Source organism: Echeneis naucrates, chromosome 18, assembly GCF_900963305.1.
Source record: "Echeneis naucrates chromosome 18, fEcheNa1.1, whole genome shotgun sequence".
Taxonomy (NCBI): Eukaryota; Metazoa; Chordata; class Actinopteri; order Carangiformes; family Echeneidae; genus Echeneis; species Echeneis naucrates.
In genome coordinates, this window is record NC_042528.1 from 968,145 (window position 1) to 988,474 (window position 20,330).

The 20,330-nt window shown below is 42.9% G+C and overlaps 5 protein-coding genes across 10 annotated transcripts in view; 4 read left to right on the top strand and 1 right to left on the bottom strand.

Moving 5' to 3' along the window:
- The window catches only part of LOC115058578 (myelin-oligodendrocyte glycoprotein-like), a 279,510-nt gene that overhangs the window by 249,839 nt on the left and 9,341 nt on the right, over positions 1–20,330 (top strand). The gene's annotated exons all lie outside the window — the stretch shown is intronic.
- Positions 637–5,921, top strand: LOC115058570 (uncharacterized). The gene is made up of 10 exons (XM_029525959.1): positions 637–959; positions 1,589–1,660; positions 2,618–2,730; positions 3,070–3,229; positions 3,461–3,484; positions 3,840–3,919; positions 4,005–4,101; positions 4,186–4,293; positions 4,730–4,852; positions 5,060–5,921. The coding sequence occupies exons 1-10, from the start codon at positions 926–928 to the stop codon at positions 5,185–5,187; spliced, it is 939 nt and encodes a 312-aa protein (XP_029381819.1). The 5' UTR covers positions 637–925; the 3' UTR covers positions 5,188–5,921.
- Positions 7,200–8,959, top strand: LOC115058579 (uncharacterized). Of its 2 annotated transcripts, none has more exons than XM_029525983.1 (4): positions 7,200–7,263; positions 7,652–7,707; positions 7,797–8,156; positions 8,592–8,959. In XM_029525983.1, the coding sequence occupies exons 2-4, from the start codon at positions 7,659–7,661 to the stop codon at positions 8,864–8,866; spliced, it is 684 nt and encodes a 227-aa protein (XP_029381843.1). In that variant the 5' UTR covers positions 7,200–7,263; positions 7,652–7,658; the 3' UTR covers positions 8,867–8,959. The 2 variants fall into 2 exon arrangements, with proteins under 2 accessions (XP_029381843.1, XP_029381844.1); XM_029525984.1 differs by having other exon boundaries at positions 8,595–8,959.
- Positions 10,532–19,621, top strand: LOC115058581 (uncharacterized). Of its 4 annotated transcripts, none has more exons than XM_029525988.1 (4): positions 10,532–10,675; positions 11,979–12,034; positions 12,124–12,477; positions 19,241–19,621. In XM_029525988.1, the coding sequence occupies exons 3-4, from the start codon at positions 12,292–12,294 to the stop codon at positions 19,358–19,360; spliced, it is 306 nt and encodes a 101-aa protein (XP_029381848.1). In that variant the 5' UTR covers positions 10,532–10,675; positions 11,979–12,034; positions 12,124–12,291; the 3' UTR covers positions 19,361–19,621. The 4 variants fall into 4 exon arrangements, with proteins under 4 accessions (XP_029381848.1, XP_029381847.1, XP_029381846.1 ...); XM_029525987.1 differs by lacking the exon at positions 19,241–19,621 and adding an exon at positions 12,955–13,309; XM_029525986.1 differs by lacking the exon at positions 19,241–19,621 and adding an exon at positions 12,952–13,309 and having other exon boundaries at positions 10,535–10,675.
- LOC115058582 (uncharacterized) lies at positions 14,608–17,887 on the bottom strand. 2 transcript variants are annotated; one of them, XM_029525990.1, is made up of 4 exons: positions 17,458–17,887; positions 16,562–16,617; positions 16,113–16,472; positions 14,608–15,824 (listed from the first exon to the last, which is right to left on the bottom strand). In XM_029525990.1, coding segments are annotated over exons 1-4 (675 nt in total). In that variant the 5' UTR covers positions 17,460–17,887; the 3' UTR covers positions 14,608–15,567. The 2 variants fall into 2 exon arrangements, with proteins under 2 accessions (XP_029381850.1, XP_029381849.1); XM_029525989.1 differs by having other exon boundaries at positions 14,608–15,827; positions 17,458–17,880.

A 20,330-nucleotide genomic window follows, 5' to 3' on the forward strand; every position in this document is an offset into this window, starting at 1 on the left:
AAAGATTTTCAGTCTTGTGTTCTTTAACGGTGTTGAAGTTGTGACTTTAAACATGACAGCGTGATAATGAGTAGGACACAGAGCGAGGCCTGAAGACTGAGGCGGCATCCTGTGCAGATCTGGAGCTCGAGCTGTGGTCGATGACTCAGTTCCTGAGAACTGCCTCATACTCAAAGAGAGAGAGATGAGGTGGGGGGGTCCTGGGTGGAGAGGGTGAAAAAATAAAAAGTGAGGGACAAGAGAGGAGAAAGGTGCGGGACAGAGACACAGAAAATGTCTCCCTGGTTTCCTGCAGCAGGATGGGTTGAGGTTAGAGGTCAGGTTCTTCCACTGGGACCAGGACGTCCTCATAGACCTGGTTCAGACTGGGGGGGTTCCAAAACTGTGACATCCCACAGACACACTGATCCTGCTGGCCTGGGCTCCTCTAGACCTCCGATCTGGATCTGGATGTGAGGTGGAGCCTCCGTGGATCTGGACTTGTCGGTGCAGCTCATCCCTCAGACGTCATCTGAAGCGTCCCACCGGCTGATCTTCTTCCCAGAATGCATCCTGGTTTCCTTCAGCATGGTGCACGTTTCTGTTTTCCAGCTCTCTAACTTTTAATTCTTTTGTTTACGCTTTAATGGCTGTGGTTTTCAGCGCAGCTCGTCAGATGTGACGGAACGTTTTTGGGGGCCTCCACCTCCACCGTGTGGTGCAGAGAAGAAGAAAGAGCGAGAGAGCTGCAGAGGTAGGAAGTGAGAGAGTGAGGAAGGCGAAAAGTTGAGTGATACTGAGAGAGTGAACGAAGCTCAGAGGTCAGAGAGGACGAGTGAGCGCAGAGAAAGAGCGACGGACTCGCAGAAAAAAGGAAGTTCACTAATTAAAATACAGGACTGATGATCATCCTTCATCTGGAAGGAACTAAAGATTCTCCGTCACCATGATGAAGCTGTGGAGGCTCCTCTGCTTCCTCTGTGAGTTCAAACTGTCTTCACTTCCGATGTCACACAATTTTTATTTACTAATGCTGTTTTTTTTTTTAACTGTAGTGAAAGTAAAATGTTAATGCTCAGAGTAAAAAAGGAGAAACATCGGCTGTGTTTCAGCTCAGATCTCCCGCCTCCACACAGATTCTTCTCACGTCACATGAATCAGGAGCTGCTTTCAAACTCTGATCAAATTTTACCTTCCAGTTGCTCTCAAAGCCAAAAAATGAATTAATCTGAACTTTTTTAAAGATATTTTTTAATTGTAAATCTTCAATTGTATTTAAAGATTAATTTAAGGATTTTGGAAGCAGAACCCTTTTAATACAGGAAGTAGTCAAAAGCCAAAATATAAGAGAAGATTATTTCATTTAGCTTTAAATGGGCTGATAATTCAGTGTTTTTATATTTAATCTGACCCTCCAGAAGTGTCTGAGTGTGTGAAATATTTAATAATCGACAACAATCTGATCTAAACTGATGTTTCTTCTGTTGTATTTTCACACCGCCGTTTTCACACATTTGAGAACTCGCTGCAGAAGCAGCTTCATGTTTGTCTTCATCGGCTCAAAGACTTCAGGCTTTAACTAACTCCACATTTTCTCTGTCTGTCTCAGTTCTAGCGGTTTTGTCCGTCTCTAGAGGACAAAGTCCATCAAATGACCCTGCACTGAACAATGAGACCAAAGGTTCGGTATAAACTTTATCCAACTTAGCTAAAGTTCATTTAGCAACTTTGTCTAGAAACTGCTGTCCTGTAATAGGTCTGTCCAGGTCTGTCCAGGTCTGTCCAGGTCTGTCCTGTAGTGGTCTGTCCTCTGCTGGACTGTAATGGACTGTCCAGGTCTGTCCAAGTCTGTCCTGCAGTGGTCTGTCCTCTGCTGGACTGTAATGGACTGTCCAGGTCTGTCCAGGTCTGTCCTGCAGTGGGCTGTCCTCTGTTGGACTGTAAAGGACTGTCCAAGTCTGTCCTGCAGTGGACTGTCCTCTGTTGGACTGTAAAGGACTGTCCAGGTCTGTCCTGCAGTGGACTGTCCTCTGCTGGACTGTAATGGACTGTCCAGGTCTGTCCAAGTCTGTCCTGCAGTGGGCTGTCCTCTGTTGGACTGTAAAGGACTGTCCAAGTCTGTCCTGCAGTGGACTGTCCTCTGTTGGACTGTAAAGGACTGTCCAAGTCTGTCCTGCAGTGGACTGTCCTCTGTTGGACTGTAAAGGACTGTCCAGGTCTGTCCTGCAGTGGACTGTCCTCTGCTGGACTGTAATGGACTGTCCAGGTCTGTCCAGGTCTGTCCTGCAGTGGGCTGTCCTCTGTTGGACTGTAAAGGACTGTCCAAGTCTGTCCTGCAGTGGACTGTCCTCTGCTGGACTGTAGTGGACTGTAATGTCCTGAACTTCCAGTGCCATCAAAAACTGTCCTCTTCTGAAATTTCTTATTCTGGACTCTACTGGTCTCGTTTTGGTCCTGTCCTGGTCCTGGTCCTGTCCTGGTCCTGTCCTGGTCCCGTCTTTTGTGGGGGTCTGTTTGTGTCTGTCTGTTGCGTGATGGCGTGTCGTGTCCACCATTGTTGTGTTGCAGCCACTTCCTGTTTCTGTCGTGTGTTGGCATTTAGAAAGCTGATTTTGTGGATTTCCTCTACATCTGACAGATGGCTCCACCCCCACTCCTCCTCCTTTAACACCGATTGGAGCGGTGAACACCATCACCACCCCCACTCAGAGTCCAACTACAGCATCCGTCAGTCTGTCCACCAACACCTCGGTGAGAGCCAGCTACCAACACACAACGTTTAGTTCAGACTCAAAGTGTCTCCTCAAAACACGGGTGGCCTTTTTTCAAACGAATCAAAACTTTCTAATTTTCTTACATCACCATCATCAAAAGAGAAGAGAGAAGAAACCACAAAAGAAAACAGCTTGAATAACAACACAACATGACATTATCAGTCACAAAATACTAAAACTAAACTCATTATGTTTCTCACCTCAACAAACACACTCAGAGCTGATTTTACAGGAATTCATCGAGGCTGAATTCCATCAGTCCAATCAGGTTGATCTCAAAGTCAGCAGGTGTAATTCAGAGCGATCTCTTCTGCAGATTACAGAAAATACTACGTTAGAAGAACACTCTACAGAAGACACAACAAAGGAAGGCAGCCTTGGAGGAGAAGCAACTACGTCAGCCAACGGTGGCGTGCCAAGAAGCGACGGCGGCCCCACAGTTTCTACTGCAGGGCCGGGAACCTCAGCGAAGCCAGGTAGCTGACTGTCACACTCTGTCTTCCTGTGTGCCAAACCACAAACAGCAGCAGCAGGTTCAGACGCACGGCAGCAGCCTGTTGGGGGTCACTGCTGAGTGTAAACTTAAGCTTTGACTTAGATAGAGAAATAACCAACAGCTGCCCAAAATGAGTCAGGTAGCACGTTACATCTTTATCTGTTGAGTTCTCACCACCAGAGGGCGCTAATGATGTTTCCTCTCTCTACAGCCGAAGTGTCGAGTTCATCCTGGGGTAAGGAAATATTCTTTATTACTGTCACCTTTGACCTTCAGCAGCATCTTCTCGTTATCTTCTGGGGCTTTTTTTTTTAGCTTTAAATATAATTATGAGACATTACAGTTTTGGTTTTCAGATAGTCAAAAAAATACTTCTGAGGCAAAATCATTTATTATGAGAGCCAAATGTTCAATATCAAATAACTTAATACAAAATTGAGAGCTGGTATATAATCTTATCAATAATTGGTATAATCCTTAACAGTGTAATTATTATTCATAGGAGCTAAGATTCATTTTTGTTTTATTTATATTATTTTCAAAGGTCCACATTATAATCAGAATAAAATGTGTATTTTCTGTCTGTCCAGGTTTTGTGATCTTGGCGTTGATCATCGTGCTGATCATCGTTCTTTGTATCATCCTGTACTTCCTGCGGAGAGTCTCCAGGGTGAGCAGACGACCATAAAGACGTAGAGATGGCAGCAGAATCTGCTTCGTGCCGGATTTTATCTGACTTCTTCTTCTCTGTGCAGTCGTACTCGTTTGACCTTCATCGCCCAGATCCCATCATCAACCAGTTCAACGAACCCACCGGTACCGGATTCGAGCCGGTCTACCTGGACGACCTCGGTGTGTTTCTGGACCACATCAGACTGAAGGATCATTTCAGCCCGGAGGCTTTTCCTGACTTGTGTGCTTTGTGTTTGTGTTCAGATCGACCGGCTCCTAAAGATCAAGCGACCACCGCTGACCTTTCACCTCCTCCTGTAACCAACGGCACGAGTCTACAGTCAGAGGAAAAGGCCTCCAACGGAGAGACCGGTATGAAATCAGGCTTCTGTTGGGAGGTTGGAGCGATTTAAAACGGACTGTCACACTATCCAAATGTTTAATCTGAGTCAGCAGAGAGCAGCTGTGATGGATCAGACGGATCACCATGACACAGTTCTCTGTACGTTACTGAACAGAAGGATAAATAACACAAACGTAAAAAAGTTCAACATCCAAACGATCCAGATGAAGAGCCGTTGTTCTGTTTTAAGTAAATATGAAACGGTATTGTTAACGTAAAGCAGTTCTCACCGATTTATCCTGACAGGGAATCAAAGAACGTCACTTTTTATTTTATTTCAAATCAGAAGAAGTTCAACAGGCCTGAGAGGACAAAATGTCACAGCTGTCCTGGAGAAAGAAGCCTAACTGGGTCTGTCCTGAGTGTTTTCCACTGAGTCCACCGACCTTTTTGGTTTCTGTCCAGATCTGCAGCACCAGCCGGCTGAGGGAGGAGAGGCTACCGACGGGCCGAGCCCCCCCGACGGCACCGACCTGCTGTTCCATGATCCTGGAAAGGCCCCCCAGAACGAAAACAACAACAACCCATGTAAGCTGCCAGTGCCACCAAACTGTCCATCCATTTCCCAGACTCTGTCACTCTTTAATGGGTTTGGCTGTTCACACTGATCCTGAAGGAGGAATGCATCTTTAATGGAGCTAGCTTAGCCGCCTCAGGCTGCTAAAACCAGCAGAATAGAAATCTCAGTGAATGTGTTTTTTGGAAGAAGTAAATTCTAACCTTTGGTCTCCTCAGCTGTCTCCTCCAGCGACCCGTTTGTTGAAATCAACCTGGACGAGCCGGCCTGGTGTGATCAGCTCCTGACCTCTGCTGATGGCCCCTTCTCTCCGTTCTCCTTCTCCTCCTCCATCTCTTCCTCCTAACGCCTTTGGAGATGTACTGAAGTTTAAGCACACTTTCACTTCCTGTTCTCAGGGCAGTAGGAGCTTAAACCACATGTGCTGGTGGTTTTAAATGCAGAAATACAATAAAACATTCCTCAGCTGTCAGACTTACTGACTAACCAGAAATCATTTGACAGGTAAAACTCAGTCAGATTATTTGTCTGTATTTTGTCTCTTTTAACTGACCTCTGACTTGGTTATGAGTCCAACCTTTAATTTTAATATACATCAGTCATTTCGCTCCATTTTTCTGTTTTCTGATCAGTCTGTGATTCCTTGAGCTGTTTTTCCAGCTACACAAACGTGTGTATATATTTCCAGAACAATGTGTTGTGATTCTGACTGAGACATATTTAAAGTGTCAGTTTCTGTAAATATGTACTTATATTGTGTTTTTTTTTTTAATCTAAATTGTCAAATGCTGGAAATCAAGTATACATTCATATATATTTTTAATCTGGATTTTATTCAACATTATGACTGTAAAATATTACAAGTTCAGTTTTTACTGTTTAATTTGCAGTATTTCAGTATTTGTTCATACATGAATTATTTTTGTAGGAAATATTTGATTATTGGAAGTAAAAATCTTCCGTCACTTTTCTTTTGATCAAACTGACATAAATAAAGATGTGTGATCTTTATTTAACTGAGTGGATGAAACAGCTTCAGGTCCACTGTGGCTGTTTGTTGTTGAATAAAGAGACAGAACAACAAATACAACACAAAGTGTTTTCCCCTCTTTCTTATTGTTTCAGCCAAATATGTTTGTAACAGAATCAACTCAAAGTTAATTCATTAGCTGGTTAAAATACCGAGTTAACAAACCAAAACTGCTGATTTAAATCCAAAGAGAACAACAACAACAAAATGCATCAGTGGCAGCTGCTCTGATGTTAGCTAGTTTTCAGTGCATTAATAACATAAAACATAAAGTAGAGGCCGTTTCACTCAAACTTTGGTAAAACATAAATGTTATAGTGTCCACCATGTTGCTTTCTTGTATGATCAGAAGTGTAACTCGCCTGGAATGTGCTCAGAGTTCAACTGGGCAGTTTTCTGTTAGAATAGATAGAATATTACACTGCAACCACAATCACAAAGGGTGTAACTATTGTTTCCATCAGTAATCAGCTGGTACTCACTGATTGTTCCAGGTAAAGCGAAACCATTTCAGCCAGGTATGCTCTGCTGAGAGTGTCAGCTGAATAAGTGGCACACCTGAACATTTCTGTAATGCCATCTAAATGAGGACTGGCCATCATGTCCCAGCCCACAATTATAATTAGTGGATTCAAAACGATGACGGAGTTTGTTAGAATTATTAACTTGGAACCAAAAGTCCCCTGATAGCTAACTTAATGTCAGAGGAGAGAAAAATCAGGCAGCTGTTAAACTGATCATCTAAATGAAAAACTAATGTTAATAAAATAATGAACCTAATGTGCTGTAGGCTGCACTGTTAGCTTTTTGTTATGGTCAGGCTTTCATCACCTTTATTAAACTTATTTCAGTGTTGCTCATAAAGAAATGTAAAGTCACAGATTAAACCCCAAAATGTCCTTCAACTTAAGATGAGAGGGGCAAAGCAGGAAACTGGTGGATGGAGGATTTAACACAGAAAGGTGAAGAACATTCAGCTGTCTGAGACACATGAAGCAGAATCAGGAAATAAGGACGCTGAAGCTGCTGAAGTTTTTACTTTACACATGATTTCATCCTGCAGAAGCTGCACTTATTATTTAACCCATTTAATGTGAAGGAGAGAGAGAGAGAGAAGTGAGGAGTGAACATTACATTTATTCTAAAGTCGTTCTTTAGGAGGCTGAAGGAAACATGAAGATCACCAACAACCTATTTATGTTTTAAATAAAACTCTGGACTGCAGCCAAGAAAAATAAAATTACATCGGAATCAAACCTAACAAGTTTTTCAACATTGCTTTCACATACAGGTATAAAAACTGTACGTATGGTGTATTTGGATTCACTCAGTCAGTCAGTCTATTTTCTGTCCCTGAATATCTGGATCAGTATTTGGACTTTAAGACTCCAGGTAATGTCTAAACTCAGAGTTGGATTGTTGTTGTGTCTTTTTATTTACTGGTTTTGTTGAGATGAAGAGCAGATGTTAAAAAACTCTGACTGTGGAGGATTCATTCTGATGAGGGAGAGTCTGTTTTATTGACTACAGGTTTAGTGTTTTATTCACGTTTACTGTTAAAGATTAAAGTTACTGAATCTGACTGATGAAGAACATAAAATATAAACTGTTGTTATGTTTATGTAGAAAATGTTTACATAAAAACTACATTAATCTGATGGATCAGAATCAGAATCAGATATCTTTACTGATCCTCAGGAGGAAATTGTTGAAATCAATCTGGACTTGACCGTCTGAAGCTTTCAGTGTTTTGACCTTTGACCTGTGTCTCCTCCCACAGGGAGAAGATGATGTGGAGGATCCCTCTGCTCTTCACACTGACCTCCAGAGTCTGTGGTGAGTTTACTCCAACACTTTCTGATCCAGAAATAATCCAAGTCCTCAGTGAGTCTGGTCCTCACTGTCCCTCTCTGTCTCCTCCACAGGGACATTTGTAGTGACTGTGGGACAGAGCTCCTATCAGGCAGAGGAGAACCAGAACATCAGTCTGGACTGGACCTTCACCAGATCAGATCCTTTTAGGATCAGCTATGTTTATATCACCTGTAGACACATAACTGATCTCAGAGTCTCAGTCCTGTATCGTCTATTTAGAGGTGATGAGGTTCCACAGTTTCAGGATAAACAGTTTTCAGGACGAGTCCAGTCTGACAGAGACGTCCTCAGAGAAGGACGACTCAGACTTCATGTGTCCAGACTCAGGACTGAGGACTCTGGACTGTATGAGTGTGACGTTATCACTCATCAAGGTGGAGGCTCCGACAGATGTCACCTCACTGTCTCAGGTGAGTTGAAGAGTTTTCAGACCTCCTCAGACCTCCTCAGTCCTCCTCAGACCTCCTCAGTCCTCCTCAGTCCTCCTCAGACCTCCTCAGACCTCCTCAGTCCTCCTCAGTCCTCCTCAGTCCTCCTCAGACCTCCTCAGTCCTCCTCAGACCTCCTCAGTCCTCCTCAGTCCTCCTCAGACCTCCTCAGTCCTCCTCAGACCTCCTCAGACCTCCTCAGACCTCCTCAGTCCTCCTCAGACCTCCTCAGACCTCCTCAGACCTCCTCAGTCCTCCTCAGTCCTCCTCAGACAGTTAAACTCTCTTCTTGTGGACCTTCTCAGTGTTGTACAGTCTCTGCTGCTGAACTGGACTTTATGGAGTTTGACAGTTCAGCTCTTTATTATTTACTGAGTTTGTCAGAGACTCAGATGTCTTTTCATTTTCCCTTCACAGCAGCTGTTGGGAGACCAGAACCTGAGAGACTACAACCTGGACTGGATCATGACAGGATCGGCGTCTTTGCTGGACTGGGATTAGTAGCAGCAGCAGGAGCTGCAGCAGTAGCAGCAGCAGTAGCAGTTGTTGTAGCAATAATAGTTTTCCTGGTCAAACAGCAGTCCTCTAAACGTCCTCCTGTCTCTCCATCATCTGATATTTATAACCCAGCTGAGGTTGATCCAGATCATGAAGTCTGTCTGAGCAGGTCATCCCTCCTCAGCTCCTCCTAAAGTCCTGACATGTCTGAATATGACTGTTGTTGCACTTTACATGTACATTTATATTGTAAATACACTTTTATACTGTAAATAAACCTTTATATAATAAATGAACCTTTATGTTGTGAGTCCAGTTTCTGCCTGTCTTCTCTCAGACTGATGTGTTTCTGTTTTATTTATTTGTGTGCTGGAAGCTCTAATTTCAGAAGAGGACACGAGTCTTCACGTCTTGCTGTCCAGAGTGTCTCTGTCTGAGTGTCCTCTCAGAGAGAAGAGATCAGGTCATCACTGTGGACCTTCAACAACACAGATCCATTTAGAATCAGCTACCTCATTCTCCTCTGTGAACACATAACTGATCTCAGACTCTGTCGCCTTCACGTCATGTTCATATTAAACTTTGCTGCGCTTCAGCTGACTTTGGTGCAACATTCAAATAGTTTGTGCCAAGAAAAGACAGTAATTCATCGCCATATAAACAGAAAGTTGCTGGTTGATGGAGTCAAAGCTGTTTCCCTGCTACAGTCCCATCTAGTGGACATTCTGGGTTCATGCGTTATGTTCATGTGAATGAGGGTCAGAAACTGGACGGCACACTTTGGCTGTGTGTTATTTTGGACAGCTGGTCTCAGAGATGTGGAGGAGAATAACACACAGTCTGAGATATAAGACAAGAAAAACGATAAAACATCAGTCAGCCACAGCTTCTCACCGTCCCCGTCCTGCTGCTGTTGAAGCCGGCCAGGCTGTGCCGCGGTGTCGGTGTGGGTGATGCTAGCTGTAGCCGCCACGTTAGCATATTCAGAGCCGCTAGCTTTGGGCGTCTGCTGTCAGCCACCGTATCTGTGGAAGTGCTGATAAATGTATCCGGTGGTCCCGCAGTGACTCGTTAAATCCTTCCTTCGTTTTAATCTTCTTCCTTTTCTCAGAACCCGATTCCTGCTTACGAAGTCGGTCCGTTCTCCGGCAGCCGACATGTTAGCTTCCCGCCTCTTCTTCCTGAGGCGGAAGGACACAGATTTATTTATTTAGTTTTTATGTGATCAGACAGCGACAGACAAAATCATATATAACTAATACATTTATTTAAATTTAATAAAAAATAAAAAAATAAAAAAGGAGGCTCTGTGCGGCTGCGCAGTTCAGTCCATCCGACGGCTCTGACTGCTCTGACGTCACCGATATCTGCTCGATACGTAAGTTCTTTAGTTAATGTGACCGTCCGACCAAAGTCTGTCAGACTCTGACTGTGGAGGATTCATTCTGATGAGGAAGAGTCAGTAAAGTTACTGAATCTGACTGATGAAGGACCAGAACTAAAATCTGGACCAGAAAATGTGTCAGAACTAAAATCTGGAACAGAAAAAAGTGAAGATAAAAACTCTAAACTGAACAATAAGCCCACCATAAACCATCAGACTCTGTCTTTGTCCACTTCTCTATTTTGTTCTGTTGGGCAGCTTCTAAAAACTCAGATCAGGCTTCTTTACCCTGCTGGTAGAGCCCCCACCACACAGCAGCTGTGGGACATGAGTTTGTGTTTGATGACACACACAGTCACAACACACACTTTAACGCAACACAAAGTCAAATGGAAAGTTGTGGGTTGTTTCCGTCTCACAGTCAGAACTACAATCTGGAAAATGTGTCAGATAACGGGAAGCTGGTGTAGGTGTAGGTAACAGGTTTGTGAGAGGTTTCTGTTCACACTGAGACAAAGTTCTCACACGACTCGTACTGCAGCAGGTTGCACCACAGAGCTGATACTGGAGGATCAAGCTGAAGTTAGTTCAACTGATTAAAGTTATTTCAGCTGTTGAGGTAAGTTCTTTAGTTAATGTGACCGTCCCACCAAAGACTGTGGAGGATTCATTCTGATGAGGGACAGTCTGTTTTCTTCATTACAGCTCAGAGCTGCCAACTTCTCATAAAACCTCGGAGAGAGATTTTTAACTGAAACTGAACCTATATTGTTAATTGTTGTATTCTTAAGAGCACTTAATGATTTCTGTTCAGTCAAAAACGACACAGAATTAGTTGGAGGAGTATTTTTCATTATTCAAAGCGTCCCATCACACATTCCATCAAACAAAAAAGTGCTTAAATAAAGTGCTTAAAGTTTTCAACAGTAGCCTTTTTAAGCAATACAATGAGTCAACACATGATAAAAATTATTCTTTAGTTTAGTTCTTTGAATAATATCTTAGATTTTGCTTTTGTCCTGGGCCTGGCAAAGGTTTTTTTTACGAGACATCTTTGTGACCGTTAAGAATTCAAATGGTCATGTTGGAAACTGAAAGCTCGTTATGCAAAAACCACATCAGTGTAACCAGCTGAAAAAAGACGTTTTATTTTCTGACTGCTGATGGTTTAAAAAGATAAACACTGCTGTACGGATGTTGGTTAGAAAGCTGTTCAGCACCAAATAAACACAGTCAGTCTGTTCTCTGTCCCTGAATATCTGGATCAGTATTTGGACTTTAACTGACAGAAGAGACTCCAGGTAATGTCTAAACTCAGAGTTGTGTTGTTGTTGTGTCTTTTTATTTACTGGTTATATTTGGATGAAGAGCAGATGTCAGAAGACTTATTGTGGAGGCTGAGTTTGTTTTATTCACATTTCCTGTTAAAGGTTAAAGTTCCTGAATTTGATTTGGACCTTTTTCTGACTGATGATGAACCGAAACTACAAACTGGATCAGAAAAAGATTAAAAACTCTACATGTTTCTCATAAAAATTAGGAACAATGAAGAACCTGAAATTCTTCAGAAATTAAGTTTTTCCGTGGATTCCAATTTTTTATTTCAAATTACAGCCAAGAAGAGTCAGATTTTGCACATAAAGACCTGTGAACAACAACAAGCAGTAAACAGTAAACAGACCCGCCCTGCTCCTGTTAAAAATATTTGGAAACCACCTTTTGCTTTAACTTCCTGTTTCTGTCTGACTCCATCTACAGTCATAAAGTCGTCACTGCAGCTCATCCAGTTTTCCTCCAACTGATGGATCAGAATCAGAACCAGATATCTTTACTGATCCTCAGGAGGAAATTGTTGGAATCAATCTTTATTTAAATCTATCACGATGATGTCTGTGACCTTTGACCTGTGTCTCCTCCCACAGGGAGAAGATAATGTGGAGGATCCCTCTGCTCTTCACACTGACCTCCAGAGTCTGTGGTGAGTTTACTCCAACACTTTCTGATCCAGAAATAATCCAAGTCCTCAGTGAGTCTGGTCCTCACTGTCCCTCTCTGTCTCCTCCACAGGGACATTTGTAGTGACTGTGGGACAGAGCTCCTATCAGGCAGAGGAGAACCAGAACATCAGTCTGGACTGGACCTTCACCAGACCAGATCCTTTTAGGATCAGCCTTCTTTATATTCTCTGTGAAAAAATACCTGATCAGAGAGTCCTGTATCGTCTGTTTGAGGGTGATGAGGTTCCACAGTCTGAGGATAAACAGTTTTCAGGACGAGTCCAGTCAGACAGAGACGTCCTCAGAGAAGGACGACTCAGACTTCATGTGTCCAGACTCAGGACTGAGGACTCTGGACTGTATGAGTGTGACGTTATCACTGATCAAGGTGGAGGCTCCGACAGATGTAACCTCACTGTCTCAGGTGAGTTGAAGAGTTTTCAGTCCTCCTCAGACCTCCTCAGTCCTCCTCAGTCCTCCTCAGTCCTCCTCAGTCCTCCTCAGTCCTCCTCAGTCCCCCTCAGACCTCCTCAGTCCTCCTCAGTCCCCCTCAGACCTCCTCAGTCCTCCTCAGACCTCCTCAGTCCTCCTAAGTCCTCCTCAGACCTCCTCAGTCCTCCTCAGTCCCCCTCAGACCTCCTCAGTCCTCCTCAGACCTCCTCAGTCCTCCCCAGACCTCCTCAGTCCTCCACAGACCTCCTCAGTCCTCCTCAATCCTCCTCAGACCTCCTCAGTCCTCCTCAGACCTCCTCAGACAGTTAAACTCTCTTCTTGTGGACCTTCTCAGTGTTGTACAGTCTGTGCTGCTGAACTGGACTTTATGAGTTTGACAGTTCAGCTCTTTATTATTTACTGAGTTTGTCAGAGACTCAGATGTCTTTTCATTTTCCCTTCACAGCAGCTGTTGAGAGACCAGGACCTAGGAGACCTGGACCTGGGAGACCAGGACCTAGACCGTATAATGACCGGCTCATCCTCTTTGGTGGAGTGGTATTATCAGTAGCAGCATTCATGGTAACAATAATAGTTGTCCTGGTCCACAGCCCGGCCTGTAAATATACCCGTCACTCCATCATCTGATATTTATAACCCAGCTGAGGTTGATCCAGATCCTGAAGTCTGTCTGAGCAGGTCGTCCCTCCTCAGCTCCTCCTAAAGTCCTGACATGTCTGAATATGTCTGTTGTTGCACTTTACATTTACATTTATATTGTAAATACACTTTTATACTGTAAATAAACCTTTATATAATAAATGAACCTTTATGTTGTGAGTCCAGTTTCTGCCTGTCTTCTCTCAGACTGATGTGTTTCTGTTTTATTTATTTGTGTGCTGGAAGCTCTAATTTCAGAAGAGGACACGAGTCTTCACGTCTTGCTGTCCAGAGTGTCTCTGTCTGAGTGTCCTCTCAGAGAGAAGAGATCAGGTCATCACTGTGGACCTTCAACAACACAGATCCATTTAGAATCAGCTACCTCATTCTCCTCTGTGAACACATAACTGATCTCAGTCCTGTATCGTCTCTGAGTGCGATGAGTCTCCGACAGTTGTCACCTTTAGAGTCCTATAAAATCTGCAGTCACTGAATTAGACATTAAAAAGCAACATGGCTGACATTTTACATAAAGGTTTGTTTTGGGGGGGTAAGAAGGAACATAAGTGTAAAATAGGTAAAATGCTCTGAGGGGTGTGAGGCCCACCGGAAGAAAACAACCTTTAAACAACCTTTGGATGTTTGTTGAGGATGACTTCTCTGTGGAGAAGATAAAGCTCCAAAGAATTAAAATGTTTTTGAAGTAGGACAGTTAACAGAATAAAAATAAAGCTTACCCCTTTGTTGTGGAACAATATTAATCATGGTGATTATTCTTTCTTTATCTTTTATTGCAGGAGGTGAAAAATGGCAGCTACTTTATGGTTGATGTCTTCATGGACAAATGCGACTACACAACATTGTCCCAAGCCGGACTAACCTTCCTCAGGCTTTACATTTGATACTTCCACCAAAGCTGAACGTACGTTTCTCAGAGTCTGTCAGAGCTACTCCTACCCCTGAAAACCTGTCTTCATCTCCCCGTAAAGCTTCAACTTTTCTAACTTGCACTTGTATGACACTTTATTATCAGAGTCTGTGTATTTATATTGAATTATTTATAGATTTTCCTTTCTACTGAGTTGGAGCTTTTCTTAATATCTGGATGGAACCAACAATCTTCTGTCAAACTGTGTCTCTTATATTAAAATCCTGTGTTTTTAAACAGACCGGCAGAGAACAGACTGCTGCACTGCGCTGCATGCTGTCTTTGTCTGGTTCCTAAATCCCTTCATGACAGCTGTAGGTGGGGAGAATACAGATAAGACTCATGAAAATATTTCAGGAAGCTTCTGGTCTAGTTGATGAATTAACGAGGTTCTAGGATTGTTCTCTTTGGACTTAATCAGCAGTTCTGGTTTGTTAACTCGGTATTTTAACCAGCTAATGAATTAACTTTGAGTTGATTCTGTTACAAACATATTTGGCTGAAACAATAAGAAACAGGGGAAAACACTTTGTGTTGTATTTGTTGTTCTGTCTCTTTATTCAACAACAAACAGCCACAGTGGACCTGAAGCTGTTTCATCCACTCAGTTAAATAAAGATCACACATCTTTATTTATGTCAGTTTGATCAAAAGCAAAGTGACGGAAGATTTTTACTTCCAATAATCAAATATTTCCTACAAAAAAGTTAAAATAATAATAATGTATAAACAAATACTGAAATACTGCAAATTAACTCGTTCAGAACACCACAGCAGGGAAGTTTAACAGAAACAGGTATTATCATGGCTTGACTTTCTTGGGACTAGAAAAACAAACCTAAAGACCATGAGGTGGCTGAAACCGGCTCAAGAAATGAATGATGCGTTCACGGACCACTTGCCAGTTAAAAAAGATTCAGCTGCACAGGTCTGTTGAAATAAAGAAATAAGCAAACACACATCTGAATCTCATCAGAGCCACACAGGTGAAAAAGAGACCCATCATTTCTGCTTCACCTGCTGGGAAACATGGAAATGGCATGAACCCAAATCCATACAGAGGCCCATAATGCATGAGAAATGTAGAGATACTGAAAATATGAAATATGGCACTAAAACAAACACACTGACAGATTTGTGCTCTTTGGGGTTCAGCAGAGAAACATGAACAAATGAGGAGTAAAAAACAGCTGTTAGCTTCAAGACTTTCTTTGATATAAAAAAAAAAATAAAATAAAATAATAATAATAATAATAATAATAATATATATATTCCGGGTTGGAACGTGAACCGGATACCCTGCAGTTCCCAAGAGCCACTGCTGCCCCTTCATTTCCATAATAAATATTTATGTACAATATAAAGACGAATTAAAGAACCCTCTTCAGTGTTTCTATCTGCAGGTGAAGCTTCAGTAGAAATAGAAGGTAGAAAGTCATTAATGCAGCAGATCAGATTAAAGTGCAACAACAGTCATATTTACATGTCAGGACTTTAGGAGGAGCTGAGGAGGGACGACCTGCTCAGACAGACTTCAGGATCTGGATCAACCTCAGCTGGGTTATAAATATCAGATGATGGAGAGACAGGAGGACGTTTAGAGGACTGCTGTTTGACCAGGACAACTATTATTGCTACAACAACTGCTACTGCTGCTGCTACTGCTGCTGCTGATCCCAGTCCAACAAGGAGCCCGATCCTGCCACGATCCACTCCAGGTCCTGGTCTCTCAGGTTCTGGTCTCCCAACAGCTGCTGTGAAGGGAAAATGAAAAGACATCTGAGTCTCTGACAAACTCAGTAAATAATAAAGAGCTGAACTGTCAAACTCCATAAAGTCCAGTTCAGCAGCACAGACTGTACAACACTGAGAAGGTCCACAAGAAGAGAGTTTAACTGTCTGAGGAGGTCTGAGGAGGACTGAGGAGGACTGAGGAGGACTGAGGAGGTCTGAGGAGGTCTGAGGAGGTCTGAGGAGGTCTGAGGAGGACTGAGGAGGACTGAGGAGGACTGAGGAGGACTGAAAACTCTTCAACTCACCTGAGACAGTGAGGTTACATCTGTCGGAGCCTCGACCTTGATGAGTGATAACTTCACACCGGTACAGTCCAGAGTCCTCAGTCCTGAGTCTGGACACATGAAGTCTGAGTCGTCCTTCTCTGAGGACGTCTCTGTCAGACTGGACTCGTCCTGAAAACTGTTTATCCTCAGACTGTGGAACCTCATCACCCTCAAACAGACGATACAGGACTGAGACTCTGAGATCAGTTATGTGTCTACAGGTGATATAAACATAGCTGATCCTAAAAGGATCTGGTCTGGTGAAGGTCCAGTCCAGACTGATGTTCTGGTTCTCCTCTGCCTGATAGGAGCTCTGTCCCACAGTCACTACAAATGTCCCTGTGGAGGAGACAGAGAGGGACAGTGAGGACCAGACTCACTGAGGACTTGGATTATTTCTGGATCAGAAAGTGTTGGAGTAAACTCACCACAGACTCTGGAGGTCAGTTTGAAGAGCAGAAGGATCCTCCACATCATCTTCTCCCTGTGGGAGGAGACACAGGTCAAAGGTCACAGACATCATCGTGATAGATTTAAATAAAGATTGATTTCAACAATTTCCTCCTGAGGATCAGTAAAGATATCTGGTTCTGATTCTGATCCATCAGTTGGAGGAAAACTGGATGAGCTGCAGTGACGACTTTATGACTGTAGATGGAGTCAGACAGAAACAGGAAGTTAAAGCAAAAGGTGGTTTCCATTTTTTAACAGACTAACAGGACGGGTCTGTTCTTCTTTACTGCTCCTCCTTGTTGTTCACAGGTCTTTATATGCTGCCAGGAAGTCGACTTGGCAGATGTAACTGAACCGTCTAACCATGTGACAGAACGCAAGCAAAGTATGAGAGGTTTGAAAAAGGTGAAGATTTTCACCGTCTCTCATCGGAAATGAATGAATGAATGAATGAATGAATGAATGAATGAGTTTTTTGGCCACGTTTTCGCCGTTTACGGCGCCAAAATATCGTATTCTACCCAGAAAACAGAGCACAGCGATCCCAAACAGGCCCCACATGGTGGGCTTTGGTCCGGGGGGGTGAACTCAAAGCCCTCCGACAAGAAGCGAACAAAAATTGTTACGGAAGAGGAATAATTATAATATAAAGAATAATAAACGTGCAGGATCACAACAGTGACTCTGTTCAGAGCCCGAGTCACTAATAAAACACTAAACCTGTCGTTAATAAAACAGACTCATCAGAATGAATCCTCCACAGTCAGACTTACAGACTTTGGTCGGACGGTCACATTAACTAAAGAACTTACATCAACTCCAACAAGTCAGAACATCCTGAATTAAACAGAATCAGTAAATCAGCACCTACATGTGTTCTCCTTCAGCTGGATCCTGGAGGTCAGAATCAGATATCGATAAGATGGACAGCAGAGAATATTGATCCTCCAGTTTCAGGTCCTGTGCTGTTAATTCATCTGCTGACCTCCTGTTCTTTATATTCCCAGATCCGTCCCCTGTAGCTCCATCTGCAGACCCAGTTTAAATTCCAACATAGCAGCTGTCTGCTCTGCTTTTTCGGTGAGTGGAGAAAAATGTGAACTTGGTTAGTCTTCTCTCCTTAAATGCTCAGCACCGTGAGCCCCGCCCCCTCTTCTTTCTGTATAAACCCTTTATGTGTCAGTCCTGAGTGATGTACTTTCCTCTCTTTGTGTCTCCTTGTTGGTAATTCTCATCCACTGGAGCAACACTTTCACACATATTGAGACCAACTGAACTCTGTTAAACTCTGTTAAACTCTGAACCACGTCTCCAGCCCTTCCTGGTGTGACTTACCTGCATGCCTCACCATTAACATTTACATTTACTCCAAACTCCCAGGGTGGTGTTGGTTTTCTTTTCTAATTTCAGAAGAGGACACTAGTCTTCATGTCTGAGCAGGTCGTCCCTCCTCAGCTCCTCCTAAAGTCCTGACATGTCTGAATATGACTGTTGTTGCACTTTACATTTACATTAATACTGTAAATCCACATTTATACTGTAAATAAACCTTTATATAATAAATGAACCTTTATGTTGTGAGTCCAGTTTCTGCCTGTCTTCTGTCAGACTGATGTGTTTCTGTTTTATTCATTTGTGTACAGGAAGCTCTAATTTCAGAAGAGGACACGAGACTTCACGTCTTGCTCTGCAGGACTCTGACTCTTCTTCCTGTCAGTGGTTCAGTCTGCAGGATCAGGAAGGAGCTCTGCAGTCAGAGATATTTGAAATAAACTCCAAATGTGAAGATATAAAAGCACATAAATCAGGAATCAAATCAGACATGAAACATGAATTAAAACGTATTTGTCCCGCTGAGTCTGAAGTCAGCAGCTGTTACACTGACAGCTCATAATAATTCACAGGCTAAACAGAAAGCTGCCGATGCTTTCACTTTTGATTTCAAATACTGCAGTATTAGGAATTATTCTCTGACATGTTAGTGTTTGCTGAACCTGTTTATTGGCTCATTATTTCACATATTTAACCCATTTAATGTGACGGGAAGAGAGAGAGAGAGAAGTGAGGAGTGAACATTATATTTATTCTAAAGTTGTTCTTTTGGAGGCTGAAGGAAACATGAAGATCACCAACAACCTATTTATGTTTTAAATAAAACTCTGGACTGCAGCTAAGAAAGAAAGAAATGCTGTCAAAATAAAAATCTAACCAGTTTTCTGACACAGTGAAAGCTCGTTCTGCCAGCTGATACAAAGGAGGCGGAATTTTGTTTTCTGACTCCTGTTTTGGTTAAAGTCAGAAAATAAACACTGCTGGGCGGACGTCAGGACAGAACTGGAGGAAGACAGTCGGTCCGTCTGTTCTCTGTCCCTGAATATCTGGATCAGTATTTGGACTTTAACTCCTCAGTCCTCCTCAGACCTCCTCAGACCTCCTCAGTCCTCCTCAGTCCTCCTCAGACCTCCTCAGTCCTCCTCAGTCCTCCTCAGTCCTCCTCAGTCCTTCTCAGACAGTTAAACTCTCTTCTTGTGGACCTTCTCAGTGTTGTACAGTCTCTGCTGCTGAACTGGACTTTATGGGGTTTGACAGTTCAGCTCTTTATTATTTACTGAGTTTGTCAGAGACTCAGATGTCTTTTCATTTTCCCTTCACAGCAGCTGTTGGGAGACCAGAACCTCAAAAAGATGAACCTTCTGAGGGACCAGAACCTGAGGGACCAGAACCTGGACTGGATCGTGGCAGGATCGGGCTCCTTGTTGGACTGGGATCAGTAGCAGCAGTAGCAGTAATAGTAGCAATAATAGTTTTCCTGGTCAAACAGCAGTCCTCTAAACGTCCTCCTGTCTCTCCATCATCTGATATTTATAACTCAGCTGAGGTTGATCCAGATCCTGAAGTCTGTCTGAGCAGGTCGTCCCTCCTCAGCTCCTCCTAAAGTCCTGACATGTAAATATGACTGTTGTTGCACTTTAATCTGATCTGCTGCATTAATGACTTTCTACCTTCTATTTCTACTGAAGCTTCACCTGCAGATAGAAACACTAAAGAGTGTTCTTTAATTCATATTTATTTTGTAAATACACTTTTATACTGTAAATAAACCTGTATATAATAAATGAACCTTTATGTTGTGAGTCCAGTTTCTGCCTGTCTTCTCTCAGACTGATGTGTTTCTGTTTTATTCATTTGTGTACAGGAAGCTCTAATTTCAGAAGAGGACACGAGTCTTCACGTCTTGCTCTGCAGGACTCTGACTCTTCTTCCTGTCAGTGGTTCAGTCTACTGTATCCAATCTACTGTTCAACTTCGGTAAAAAGGAAAACGGTGAACCGTCGAACCAACTCTCCTTTTATACCCTGACCCTCTGCTGAGCAGTGATTGGCTGTTCGGTCTCCACTGTCTTCAAGGTACAGACAGACTTTTGAAGAAGGAAGCTGAAGGAAACATGAAGATCACCAACAACCTTCAATGTCTGTTCAAAATAAAACTCTGCTCTGCAGCCAAGACATCAAACTGCTGTCAAAATCAACCCTCAGCAGTTTTCTCACACAAGTTCGACATGTGAAAGCATGTTAGGCTGTATAACCTGATCCAGAGGATAAACAGGAGGTTGAGTTTGGTTCACAATCACAGCATAAACACTGCTGGCTGGACACATCATGTTAGAAAATCCTCATGAGCCAAGGAGCACAGTCAGGCAGTCTGTCCCTGAATATCTGGATCTGTGTTTGGACTTTAACTGTG

Coding starts and splice junctions, on each gene's coding strand:
- LOC115058570 (XM_029525959.1), top strand. CDS start 926: ATGATGAAGCTGTGGAGGCTCCTCTGCTTCCTCT. Junction 1,661..2,617: donor ACTGAACAATGAGACCAAAG/GTTCGGTATAAA, acceptor TACATCTGACAG/ATGGCTCCACCCCCACTCCT. Junction 3,920..4,004: donor TCCTGCGGAGAGTCTCCAGG/GTGAGCAGACGA, acceptor TTCTCTGTGCAG/TCGTACTCGTTTGACCTTCA.
- LOC115058582 (XM_029525989.1), bottom strand. Junction 16,473..16,561: donor ACTGACCTCCAGAGTCTGTG/GTGAGTTTACTC, acceptor TCTCCTCCACAG/GGACATTTGTAGTGACTGTG. Junction 15,828..16,112: donor ATGTAACCTCACTGTCTCAG/GTGAGTTGAAGA, acceptor TTCCCTTCACAG/CAGCTGTTGGGAGACCAGAA.
- LOC115058581 (XM_029525985.1), top strand. CDS start 11,989: ATGTGGAGGATCCCTCTGCTCTTCACACTGACCTCCAGAGTCTGTG. Junction 12,035..12,123: donor ACTGACCTCCAGAGTCTGTG/GTGAGTTTACTC, acceptor TCTCCTCCACAG/GGACATTTGTAGTGACTGTG. Junction 12,478..19,240: donor ATGTAACCTCACTGTCTCAG/GTGAGTTGAAGA, acceptor TTCCCTTCACAG/CAGCTGTTGGGAGACCAGAA.
- LOC115058579 (XM_029525983.1), top strand. CDS start 7,659: ATGATGTGGAGGATCCCTCTGCTCTTCACACTGACCTCCAGAGTCTGT. Junction 7,708..7,796: donor ACTGACCTCCAGAGTCTGTG/GTGAGTTTACTC, acceptor TCTCCTCCACAG/GGACATTTGTAGTGACTGTG. Junction 8,157..8,591: donor ATGTCACCTCACTGTCTCAG/GTGAGTTGAAGA, acceptor TTCCCTTCACAG/CAGCTGTTGGGAGACCAGAA.